The sequence below is a fragment of the Canis lupus genome, chromosome 15 (assembly GCF_048164855.1).
Source record: "Canis lupus baileyi chromosome 15, mCanLup2.hap1, whole genome shotgun sequence".
NCBI lineage: Eukaryota > Metazoa > Chordata > Mammalia > Carnivora > Canidae > Canis > Canis lupus.
In genome coordinates this window covers 39,122,705-39,135,971 of record NC_132852.1, presented here as the reverse complement: position 1 = coordinate 39,135,971, position 13,267 = coordinate 39,122,705, and the positions used below count along the sequence as shown (strand labels likewise).

General features: G+C 44.5%; 1 protein-coding gene and 1 non-coding gene across 3 annotated transcripts in view; one reads left to right on the top strand and one right to left on the bottom strand.

Moving 5' to 3' along the window:
• Positions 1-13,267, bottom strand: part of HGSNAT (heparan-alpha-glucosaminide N-acetyltransferase) — a 42,893-nt gene that overhangs the window by 2,124 nt on the left and 27,502 nt on the right. For both annotated transcript variants that reach the window (XM_072776715.1, XM_072776716.1), the window contains 12 exons: positions 13,058-13,127; positions 12,284-12,393; positions 10,379-10,455; positions 9,619-9,649; positions 7,786-7,946; positions 6,511-6,626; positions 5,174-5,295; positions 4,676-4,802; positions 3,487-3,573; positions 1,661-1,738; positions 994-1,064; positions 784-896 (listed from right to left, as the gene is read on the bottom strand). In XM_072776715.1, the coding sequence (XP_072632816.1) occupies positions 784-896; positions 994-1,064; positions 1,661-1,738; positions 3,487-3,573; positions 4,676-4,802; positions 5,174-5,295; positions 6,511-6,626; positions 7,786-7,946; positions 9,619-9,649; positions 10,379-10,455; positions 12,284-12,393; positions 13,058-13,127 (1,163 nt within the window). The remainder of the gene's footprint in view (positions 1-783; positions 897-993; positions 1,065-1,660; positions 1,739-3,486; positions 3,574-4,675; positions 4,803-5,173; positions 5,296-6,510; positions 6,627-7,785; positions 7,947-9,618; positions 9,650-10,378; positions 10,456-12,283; positions 12,394-13,057; positions 13,128-13,267) is intronic.
• LOC140605561 (U6 spliceosomal RNA) lies at positions 8,961-9,068 on the top strand. The gene has a single exon (XR_012008202.1). It is a non-coding gene; the product is annotated as a U6 spliceosomal RNA (small nuclear RNA).

Sequence of the window (13,267 nt, the reverse complement as noted above, 5' to 3'; positions counted from 1 at the left end):
TTACATTTTTTACATTGAAAACTTGAGATCAGAAAATTAACTGTCATTAGAATCGTAGGGTTGAAGTGAGTCATGGAAATGATAAGGTCTGGGGCACCAGGGTGGCTCAGTCGGTTAAGTGTTTGACTCTTGGTTTCAACCAAGATCATGATCTCGGGGTCCCAGGACTGAGCCCCGCGGCAGGATCTGCGCTCAGCATGGACTCTACTTGAGTCTCTCTCTCTCTCCCTCTGCCCCTCCCAACCCTGTGCATGTATGCTCTTTCCTTCTCTAAAATAAATACATAAATCTTAGAAAAAAAAAAAAAAAAAAAAGACCAGGGATTAGGTCTATCTCTCAGTCTTTGGGTAGAATTGTGCTGAAACCATTACATTGATCTCTTGGTACTGTCTCTTGATATTTCTTATACATAATCTATAAGGCAGTTTATACATTTATATTCAGACATTTATATTCAGAAAGAAGACATGGCCCCATATGGCTAGATACCAGGCCCTGGATCGTTTCTGATGCTCCACAACTCAAGATTGCCTAAAGAAAAAAGTAGAGCTTGGTTGTGACCTCACAATCTAAACAGACAAAATGGGTGCACTGTTTTGGAAGAGGCCAGGCATGTCCTGCACGTGGCCTGGGACAGCGTGGTTCCAGCTGCTTTCTCCCTCAGCCAGCGTCTTAGAAACCTGCCACCAGGGCATGGCCCGAGGTCGCAGTACTAGGCCTGCTCAGCTGTCTCTGGGCTGGCCCACTTGGTCACCACCAGCGACTCCAGGCTTAGAGGTTTACCTGGGTAGAAGAATGGGGTTCCCGTCCACAGTCCTTTCACATCCACAATGGGGTACAGAATAAGCAGGATGAAGAAGGCAAAGGAGCTCAGTGTGGTGACATATGAAATGGACCTACAAGGCAAATGAGGTGTTTCAGGGCTCCTGTGGAGCACATCCAGCATCAGCAAGATCAGCCCAGCATTAAAATGACATTGTTTTCTATACCTACCACAGATTTTTGTTTATTGGGATAAAGCCTTCATTTTCAGAAATTTTCGTCAAAGCAACAGAAATAAGCCCCTACAATAGGGGAGAAAGATGTTAGTTTTTTTATGTTATCTCAAAAAACGACTGTGTTTCAAAACTGGAAAATATGTTACTTCATTACTTAGTAAGGGTTGCAAATTATGTCTTCTATTTTATTCTTTTAACTAGAAAACTATTTTCAGGATGCATAGCTAAAAATATTCTCAAAACCAAAATCAAAATCTCTAGAGCATTGTTCTGAGTTGACGGTAAACTAATAACTAAATTATAAAAGGAAGCATGAGAGATAAAATGAACAACCCGACTTTCAACTCTCCGTCACCTGGAGATCTGGGAGCCGACCTCTGGCAGCCGCTGCCCTGCTCTTCCCGGCCTGGCTCCGACCGGGACCCACACTATTTCTTCACGAGACTCCTGTTGGCTGTTCCACAGCAAACACTCTCATTTATAAAGACATTTGCCTAAGAAAGTAAACCTGAGAGTTCAGGTGTAAAGATGTGTTCCTCTCTGCTGTTCTAGAGAAGAATGCAACTCCTGTGATGTGGGGACAGCTGCTTTCCAGGGCTGAACATTCCAGTTCTTTGAAACATGTATGGACAGGACTGTAGTGAGCAATGTCAGCTACTTACCAGAAAACAGCACCAGGCAGTGAATCTGATCAGAATGTCTTTGGTCTGATCCTTGTAATACAAGAGTATTTTTCCTGCCTGGAGAAGAAAACACAGGTGACCTAGCAAACTCCTTGAGATACCATCGTGTTTCATGTTCATCCAGCGTCCTAATCACTCAACACACAGACTCATCTGCCAGGCACGCTGCTAGCAGTGGGGATCACAGAGAAGAGGAAGGGATGTCACTCTGCCCTTGACTGGGCACTGAGGCTCTGCAGGGGGAGGGATCACTGTCTGGAGGATGAGAGAGATGCCAGAGAGGAAATGCTGTCCAGCTGAGGCTACATGTGCAGAGCAGGAAGTGCGTGTGGGCTGGAACAGCCGCACAGGAGCTCATCAAATGATGAAAGAACCTGCAGCCCTGAGCCACTGTGGGTAACAGAGAAAGGCCAGGGGGCTGGGAAGTTGCGGGAAGGTGGAAGGCAGGTAGGCTTGCGAGTCTCATTGGGGACGCAGGGCTTTTTTCTCCCGTATGTGATGGGGAGCTGATCAAAGTCCTGTCTCCCCCACCCCAAAAACCAGTAACAAGGAGCCAGCTCAGACTGGCCTGCAGTACAGAGGGACAGGGGCAGGTGGGCATAAAGGTAGAGAAATGTTTTAGAAACAGTACAGTCTGGACTTTGACTAAATATCCCCTGAAATTAGGACTTGATTTCTGAAAATAGCAAGGGATAAGAAAATGTTCATAATAATTTGTAATTAAAGTTAAAATTCATGAATGCTCTCTAGGTCTCAGTTCTTAGAATTTTACATGAATTAATTTCCTCAGTCCTTTCAACACCTTCATGAAGTAGGTGCTGCTGGAGCACAGAGGGTGAACATGCCTGAGTCTACCTGGCTAGAGAGTGGTAGGGCAGCGTTCAATCCCACTGTGGCACCAGGTCCATGCTCTTAACCCTACCCTAGGCTGCTCCTGAGGTGCAGATTCACCCCTGCAGATGCAGGGGTTAAATGAACATATGTGAAAGCACCCACAGTGAACTATAAAGTGCTACAGAGGTGAGTACAGAGCAGTATTGCTAAACATGAAATCATCAAAACATGAAGACCTGCACTATCCAATATGGCAGCCAGTAGCCACAGGAGACTATTTGAAATTAAATTTGAATTAATTAAAATGAAATGAAATTCAAAATTCAGTTCTTCAGTGATACCAGCCACATTTCTAGTACTCAACAGCCATATGGACACGAATATTTTCATCACCGCAGAGCATCCCATTAGTGCTGCTTTACATGCTTTGCCCTCCCCCAGTTAGCTCTCTCTGCTCAAATAATAGTTTCAAACGCCAATAAGGAGAATTTAAGGGGGAAAAAAATCTAGACTGTTCAGAATTTTAACAAACTTTGCATGTGAGATAAACCAAGAACAACCTGTATTGGTTCTGGCATAAAATATGCATAAACTGAAACCATACAGAGTGTACACAAAATGTGACAAGTGACACAGGGGCTTCCCCACACTGCCAACACCAAACATTCTGCACACTTCTGAAACTACCCACTACCCAGAAACTCTGTGCCTCCGCTGCTAAGATAAAACATAAATGATGGGGGGACGGGGGGGGGGGACACAGGAATTATACCTTATATAGAGGAATTATTTCATTGTGCTGCATTTTAACGACTTCTAGTTTTGACAATCTGTCACATATAAACAGAACTTATTAGACCATAGAAGATATGTTTCCAGTTACTTGTTTTAATGAAATAGTTTTTGAATTAGTGTTGAATCAATAATCACGAACTGTCAGAAAAATGTACCCTAATGAAATGAACGAATACCTGAATTCCTAAAAATGCCATCACAATGGAGCTGATGGTCCCTAAAATTCCCTCTGGATCGTAGGGCACCTTGGTGTGATAAAGCACCTAAACAAAACAGAAAAAGGCGGCAAGACTCACTGACCGTGAAATGCACACAAACAACTTCAGAGATCAAATACAAATCTGAATACACTCCAGAATTCAATGTGTTTTGTTTTTGCCGCAGAAATTCACAGCCAACTTGCTGGGATTATAGACAGAATACTTCTGATCAACAAAGTGTGGGGGTGTGATCGCAGAAGGGAGCACAGAGCCCAGAGATGAGCCATGGTCCAGAGCAGCCACTTCAACCTTGGGGACCTAGGCACAGGCTGCATCCTTGACTGCTTCCAACACTGCGCATAATACCGTCATAATTGTCAGGTTTATTCCCTCTGTCAACCCTATTGTAACATCAGAAAGATGCCCCTTCCTAACTTCTTTTATGGTGAATCACATGTAAAGCTCTATCTGTTATCTAATTATAAAACAAATGTAATTGTCGAAACTGCAGAAATTTGGAAACACAGAGCATAGTGGATGCCACAGCACAACACCCAGATATTGCACCCCCCCCCCACCGCCCTCTCCAGACTAAAGCCTTCATCCCCCAAATAGGTAGAAGCACCAATGGCCAGAAGCTCTCAGCCAAGTCCCTTTTCTGGATGGGTCCTTGACTGAAGGAGTCACACTTCCCTGCTGGGGGTAGCCTGCATCCAATGGTCAACCCCCTCACTCCAACACACCAGTCCAGCCCCCCAGGGGATTAGGTGAGGCCCTGTGTGACTACCAAGCAGTCCAACTACCCCTTCTGCCTGTTGCTGCTTCCTTGGATCCCCCCAGGATCAGCATCTGCTGATCCCCAAAGGACGGCTGGATAAGGAGTCTCAGCCTCAGAGTTTGCTGCCAGGAAGTCTGACCTGAGCCAGAGGACAGCATGCTGCCACAGCTTGATTCCGTGCATCTGCACTTTCAAATTCAAAGTAATGGATACACACAGCCCCATACTAAACATTAAATTTCCTAAATCAGCCAACTTCTCAAAAAAAACTAGTTCTTGTCATAATTTGTTAAATGGACAGAGTTTCCAGTTAGCCAGCCCCTTCTGTTTTCCTTCACGTCAGAGCTCCCAAGTGCCCTGCTGTAAGTACAAGCTAGGCTCACTCACGGCCGAAGAGGGATGCTGGTAAATGTGGTCATCTCCCAGCAGCAGGCGGTCAATGTAGCCAGCAGCTCCTCCGGTGCAATTTGGATACTTCCCCAAATCTCCAATGCCGCCAGGGCCGAGATAACCACTGGAAAAGTGAAAATACGTACTTCATAGGACTTCAGTGGGACTAAGGGTTACACTGGCAATTGCTGCAGCCCAACAAGGTGTCTCACACACGGAGACACCGGGGTGCTATGCACTCTTCACCGATGCCCTTTTGACTTAACTGCTCCCCACATGTGAAGGTGGGCAGCCCAACTGCCCTGCACACAGACCCTGAAAAAGCCTCACGGAGACATTCCTCTGGACGTAAAGCAAGCTCCTCTCCCAATACACACTATGCCTCCAAGGAGAAGACAAAACGAAAGAGAATTCCTCTCACTCAGGAAACTTGCAAGCTATCACCCCAGAAGCTCTGACTTGGCAAATATGGATTACCTACATGGGCTCACTTACGTCGGACATCCAGGAACAGGCAAGAAGAATGTCAAGCCCAGCCAGATGCTTTCCAGCAGCAGAATGAAGAGCCACTGGGGCCAGCTGAGGATGATGTCTCGAAGGGAAAAGCATCTTCTCTCCTGAGTGAGGTTATTAGAAAAAAACATGTACAAACTGCATGTGAGCAGAAGAAGAAAAAATAGGCAGTAAATGTATTTGGGAAATTCCTGGTGATTTATGATACTAATACAAAAACAGATGCTTGTTTTGTTTTATATGTATTATGAGGTCTAGCTGCCCCTCTCCATGAAATATCATAGTAAAATATTAGTTAAAAAGAAATTACTGGACAATTCTACTCTGATACTCACAGGAATTAAAAACAGATGTTCACACAAAAACTTGTGCACATATATACATAGAATCTTTATTCATACCACCCAAAGAATGGAAATAAGTCAAATGCCCATCAACTGATGAATGTATCCAAAAAAAATGGCAGTCATAAAATGGAGTATATTATTCAGCAGTAAAAAGGGATGAAGCACCAATACATGGCACAACACATATGAACCTTGAAAAATATGCTAAGTGAAAGAAACTAAGAAAAAGGGACACATACTGTATCATTCCATTTATACGAAATGTCCCAAACAGGGAAATCTACAGAGATAGAAGTAGATGAGGGGGTTGCCTGGTGCTGGGGGTTAATGGACAATAGTAAGTGGCTGGTGAGGAGTATAGGGTCTCCTGTGGGGTGATGAAAATGTTCTAGAGTTAGGTAGTGGTGATGACTGCACAACTCTGTGAATAAACTATCACTGAATGGCAGGCTTCCAGCTTGTGAGTTTTATGGTATGTGAAATACATCTCTATAAAGCTGCATTGAAAAGGCAATTTTAAAAATACATTTTTAAGAAAGGAAAACAAAATTTATATTTTGGAGCTGTCCTGATTGAAAGAAGGAGTAGAACCCACCTAGTGCTTGGTGTCCCACCCAGCCCCCTCACTCCATCATGGAGGCCCTGGACGAGCCTCCACGGACCTTGGGTCTCACGTGACTGACCAAGCCCACGTTCAGGTCTAGTCTCACTTCACTTCAAGAAAACCCAGAGTCAGGGCACCAAGGGGGCTCAGTGGTTGAGCATTTGCCTTTGGCTGAGGTTATGATCCCGGAGTTCTGGGATTGAGTCCCACATCGGGCTCCCTGCATGAAGCCTGCTTCTCCCTGTGCCTGTGTCTCTGCCTCTCTCTTTGCCTCTCATGAATAAATAAAATCTTTTAAAAAAAACAACATACAGTGACCCCCCCTCCCCACCTCCCCCACTCCCGTGTTTAAGAGCAGGATTTCTCACCGAGGCACAACTTTCGGGCACAGGTTTGGCAAAGATGAGCTCTAACACAGCAACCACAAAGTAGGTGACCCCCAGCCTCTGGAGCACACCAGGGATCCGCACCTTATCCCAAGACACTGCAGAAGGCACAGGTTAGGTGAAGCGTTAGCCAGCATCCCTCCTCCTGCCCAAGACAATGTTACTGTTCTCTCGGTGGGGGAAGAGTGGGGGAATAAACCTCTCCTGCCCTTAAGTAGGCTTTCTCTGCTCTTGGAGATAGAGACACATATAGGACTTGCCTCAAACCCGCAACAGTAATTGGCCTGGGACACAGAGGTAAGAACACGGGTCCCCTGGGTGTGAGGCAAAGCAAGGGCTGCCTGGGCCCTGAGGCTCCCGCCCAGCACTTTGTCTTTCTGGGTACAGTTTCAATCAGCTCTCAATCCACCACCAACCTGCAGAGCTAGCACAGGCCACCAACAGACTCTCCCAGTCCTACAGGCTGCATGACCACCCCTGGAAGAGTGTGACCATGTGATGAACCCTATGGTGTATTCTCCTGGGAGGAGAGGCCCACTTTTTGGAGATCCATCAATCAACCCTATGTGACACCTTTCCTCCTGATGCCATCTGGAAGGTGACCTGTACCTCCTCCTGATGCTGACTCTCAGTCAGCCTGTCTGAGGGAACCCTGTGGCTCTTGTCCAGATAACTGTGTCCTGTTTTGCTAATGACACTGGAAGCCCCTCAAGTACAGCAACTACTGCCTTCCTCGACTCCAATGCAGGTCCCAGGCATGGGTGTGTGTCCTTCCCTTGGCCTCCCTGTCCTGCTCACACCACAAAAACAACAATGAAGATACTCCTTGCCCACAAACCAGTGGGCATACAGGTGCTGACAAAGGTGGATTGATTCCTGAACTATCATACAATCACCTTATTATGCAAGTGGATGAATACAAAGTGGCAGGGGGCAGGGCCAAGAACCAGGTGACCTGATCTGGCCCTTCTCTGTCCCTTACACTTAGAAGAGCCACAGAAAGCACTTCATCTCTCCAGGACTCAGTCTTCCTTTGAACAGCAGGAGGGTCTGAGTGGTCTTAGAAGCCCCTCCCAGGTCTGAAGTCCCAAGATAGTAGTAATAATGCCCCAAGTTATACAAACATGTATATGCTTTTCTAATATCTGTTCTTTTTGCAGGCACCTGTGATGGAGACATTATATTTCTTTTAAATTATGACATGTAGCTTCCATATTTCAACCGGAATATACACTCACAGAGGGGAAAAATACTTACAGGGGCCAAGGCAATAATTGGGATTCACAATGACCACGCCTATACAGAATAACAGGAAACTCCTCCATGCAATTTTCCCCAGCAATCTGAATTTTGAACATCCTCGCTGCAGCATGGAAGTCATCGACAGAAAAATCGAAGATCCCATAATAAATACAAACCTAAAAAAAGGACTGCTATTAAGAGGTGGCCATTTCTAGGGTGGCGTTTTGTCTGTGTATCATCAATATTTTATAATCTACTACATGAAAGAAGCAACACATGATTTTCTAATATAGCCAATTAGTGAAATAACACCGGAGGAAGAATCAGAATGTAGCGCTGGTGGACTCTAAGGTTTGTGCAACTTCAAGTCCCATCCCAGAAGGAAAATTCTTCAGGGCTGAGCGAAATTTCCAAGGACAAGTCTCCCCATTCATTATCAAAGTGAAACAATGATAAAGATGCTACAATCAAAACAACAGGACATTCATGAGCACATCCTCAAAGTCCTTGAGAAACAAACAGATGTCAATCATTTCTAAATTCACTCTTTCTCCAGAAAGAAAAATGAAAGCTTTATTTCTTTTTCTAATTTTGTCTGAACCACACACCTCTTTCCTTTGCTTTTACTACACTAAATTAACCCTTAAGAAAAAAAGTCAGAATAGCAATCTTTCCAGTTATTGAGCGTGAGGTTATCAGAGATGAGAGTTTGCTCTTACTGCATTACTTGGTGTCCCCTGGCTTCCTTTCTTGGGGTCATCTAATTGGATAAAAGTGTCCAGTAACAAAAATGGGAACACATTTCCTGTAGGGAACCTCCTAGAGAATGTACATAAATGGGATGCCTAGCTGGCTCAGTTAGTTAAGCATCTGCCTTTGGCTCAGGTCATAATCCCAGGGTCCTGGGATTGAGCCCCACGTGGGGCTCCCTGCTCTGTGGGGAGCCTGCTTCTCCCTCTGCCTGCCACTCATTCTGCTTGTGTTCTGTCAAATAAATAAAATCATTTTTTTCAAAAAGAATGTACATGTACATGTACATGAAGACCTGGCTTACTAGGTCTTCAGGCATATAAAACTTCCTCCTACCCAAACCATCTCAAAAAAGAACCCCAGCTCTCCTGCAAGAAACCCTGAGTTCATACTAGTGATGAAACACAAGGGACCAGGGCAGTAAACCTATAGCTAGTGCTGTGCTCACTTCAGCAGTACATATACTAAAACTGGAATGATACAGAGAAGATTAGCATGGCCCCTGCGCAAGGATGACACCCAATAGCTTAATGCTACCTCCTGAAGATGGGACAAAGTCACTCAGCACATCATCAGCAAAGACAAAAGGTCCACACTGTAGAGGAAGTTGGGGTCCTGTAACAAGGTGAACAACCCACAGATGATCAGAGACAGAGTGGTTTGCTCCTCTGTTACATTAAATTTTAGTGTATTACCCTGTTACATACTTATCGGAATTTCCTGATGCCAATATACTACATTTCTTTTAGGAAATGACTTTTATACTTATTTTCAGCATTAGTGGGATTTAACTACATAATCCGAATTTATGATTTCCTACAAGATCCCAGGACCTTGTATCCCATATCTACAAATGAACAAAAGGTTCTCTGTGCAATCACTTATCTTTTATATTCAGGTCTTAGATAAGTCCCATACCAAGTATAAGAACTATGCAGTATCACAATTTTTAGAAGGAGCTCATAAAGCCAGAGACCTGTCAGCAACACAGGCCTGTGGCTCAGAAGTCAAGGATGGTCTTGGAGAAAGGCTCCAGCAGCAGCTAAAAAAAAACCATAGATGATTGTAGGGCAATACTGGTGGTAGAGTGCAACTCACCATGGGAATACGAGGTCAGCCACCGTCAGTCCTGGAGAATAACACAGACACAAGAGTCAGGTAAATGACTCTAGAATACAAACACTTCCTAAATCTAGAATGGCTCCATTATATACTGATATATATAGAAAGTTAACTCACACAGAGAATTCTCGGGAAAACTCTGAAGTAATACACACAGACACTCTCTGGGGACTCTGCAACCAGTCGGTAGGCCTGGGGCCTTTCCTAAGAATGTAACTGGGCACGGGAGAGCCAAAGTAGAAGTCTGTGGACAAGTCTGTTGTCTTCAAGCAGCATGATTCAAACCCCATTCCTATACCAACTACTGAGCCAGATTCACGGCCACGATTCAGCACCACTCAGACCAATCTGAGCTCAATGGCACCCCAAGGAGGACCATGAGTCTCAGAAGGCAGAAGCCCCAAGTGGCTGTAATAAAAGGCATATCTAGAATACGGCAAGAGTCACTTACAACTAAATTCCTAACAGCTTCTGCAGAGTCCCACAGTCCCACAACAGAGACCTGGGCATCTACTATGTGTTATCACAGTGAAGCATTACAAGGCCACAGCACACAAAAACAAGAACATAGCAAAAGGGTTAGTAGAGGTCATTCTGTGGGGACAGGAACTCAGCGCTCCAAGGAGGCTGGTGGGGCCTCATCTCTGAGCTCCTGAGGGGATGCTGAGAGGCTCTCCGGTCCACACTTCTCTGAGGGGTCCTACACAAGCCATACTGTTTTTAGGAAACCTCTTACCATTCCAACTTGAGTGTTTGAAGTACCAATATTTTCCTCCTCCATAATTTACGAAGACCATGAGGATGAGCGCTAGCCTGTAAAGTAGCAAAGAGCACACTTCCAGGACTTGCACATGTGATGAGGGATGGCCCACTTACACTCACAAGAGCAGTCACTTACAGAGCAGGAAACGATCGTCTCTAATCACTACAATCAGGGCCCTACACAAAGCCCTTCTGTTGCCAACATTTCCAACATGATTTCTTTTTGTTTAAGTAGACCCCCCAACCCAATGAGGAGCCCCATGTAGGGCTTGAACTCACCACCCAGAGATCAAGACTTGAGCGGAGATCAAGAGTCAGACATTCACCCAACAGAGCCACCCAGGGGCCCCTCTAACATGATTTATTAAGAGAAATTTACACTGACATAAACTGTTTAACTTGAAAACAAAGCAAAACACTTCCCATCACTCAGTTCTGTGCTAATTACTTAGATGTCTTGGGTTATAGTTCTTTATAACTAGAGTAGAAGGCACAAATTCATAAGAGCTGAGGGCTCATATCATGGACCCTCAGATCTTATTAGGGAAGAACTCTCATCAGTGACCTCAGTGTGCTTCTCTGTAAAACAATCAGACACACCCACAGAGACCCCTGGGACCACTGAGGAACAGATTATCTATCATAGTGCCCAACCAGCCCTGGGCACACTTCAGGCACTTGGTAAATGTTAGTTCCTTTCTACCTACAAGCATCAAATCTCCAAAAGTGGCAATGAGAATCAAAAAGAAAGGAATGGGGTGCCTGGGTGGCTCAGTCAGTTATGCAACTGACTCTTGATTTCGGCTCAGGTCATGATCTCAGGGTCGTGGGATCGAGCCCCACATGGGGCTCCACTGGCAGCATGGAGCCTGCCTAAGACTGTCTCCTGCCATCCCTACCCACCTCCATTTCTTGGAAAAAAAAAAAGGGGGGGGGAAGAGAAATACGATGAAAGAGACTGAATATGCTACTATTTGACACTAATTCTGCAGGATACTGAAGAATGAAGACTTTAGTGTGTCACTGCAATTATCTGGAGCCAAACGGAGCCCAACGGCCTGTAATCAAATCCCAGCTGTCCATCCCACTTTGTCCCAGAGTGACCTCAGGCTAGTTACTCTGCGGCCCAGTCTCTTCATCTGTACAACAGGCAAATTAAAAGTATATGCCTCATAGGATTATGAAGAGACTGAATAAACTTACAAGTGAGAACAGTGCCTTCCACAGGGTGAGAATTCAAAAATCATTAACGATGGTTATTATTCTTGTCTGGCTTCAAATACGCACCCCAGGAACCCTTGGCTTCTGGGGAGGCTGGTACAGAATTATAATTGTCACTGGAGTTTAAAAGCCCCGCTGAGGGCAAAAATGGAAGGCTCAACACCTAGACGTTTATTTTCATCTCTGTGGTTTTATACTTTATTTTCAGAGTTGGGTCCTGGCCCTGTCTTCCACCTGAACTCTAAAATAACAACTCGTAGGACTCTGCACCTGCTTCCTAGAGGGCTCCAGTGGGGAAGGGCCAGGGCTGGCCCACACTGGCGCTTCATCTGTCAAACTACTGACGGTACAGGGGTGCGGATGGACATGGAGGCCCCGCAAGCTGCTGTCTGCCCACATGACCTCAGCTCAGTGGAATCTACACACCAGTGGAAACTGGTTCTGAACTCGTCCCTTGACTCCTCTCTAGCAACTTTATATCTACTATTGTGACAGTTTTCGAGTAAGGAGAGGCCACTGATTTATTTTTACAGAAAGAAGTCCTGCCTACACTAAAAGTAAAGCTATGTAAAATTCCTTAAGTTAAAAGCGTGTTCATGTGTACACATGTAAACCTAGACTACCTGTGCCCTCAATGAACCAAGAGAGCCACACATACCCTCTAAATGTGTCTATAGAGCGGAGGCGTGGTAGTGCGCTGGGTGGATGCCATGCTTCTTGTTGAGCCTCGCCACCAATGGAGCCTGCCCGGCCTGGAGACCCCAGCTCCTTCAGGAAAATGGGGAGAGAAATATACCAGTTGATAATGCTAATGAGTAAATTTCAGTTTTCTGGGTTTAGGGGAGAAATTAATAGAGAACTACATATCGCTGTCCTGAACAATCCTTTAATTGGCTTTTGTAAAGATCCCACTCAAAGGTTTAGTTTTGCACATTATTTGATTTTTGTGCCATCTGCTGAGCTTGCAGTCCATAAGTGCATCTGGTGCAAGGATACAAGCAAATATGTCCATAAACGGACATACATATATCCATGATGAATTTATTAACACAAGTAATACGTTTTATCACCATAGGAAGCCATAGAGCTGTAGATTTCATATTGATGGCTCTTACTCTTTTGTTTTTATCTTGACATCCTCTACTTAACTGGATTAATTCAACTAGTGCTGAGTGCAGAGTGAAAAATGTCTCTACACCATGCATATATTGCAACCCAAAGTTCCAACCTCATCAGGAAAGAGAAGGGGACAGTGTCCTTCACCAGACCTGAAGACAAGGCTGCTTGTTTTTTATTAAGGATACAGAACACATGACCAACCTGGCCTTCCACAATAAGATTAATTATATCAGATAATAAAGATTAAATAGGGAATTATAAATTCCAAATCTAGAAAACCACCCAGACCACACGATGCATTTTAATAACTTACAGAATTGATGAGGCGATCAGTTTCCCGAGAATTTATTGCTTTAGAAATCCAATTATGAAAGTCATCCAAACTGTAAATAAATAAAAAGCTCAGTTTATTTATTTTATTTGGCAAAATTTTCAAAATGCCTGGATACTGCATTGAAAGAAAATTAATTTGAAGTTCATATTCTCTATGAGTCAAAGAGTTAAACATTTTAAAGTGTCTTTA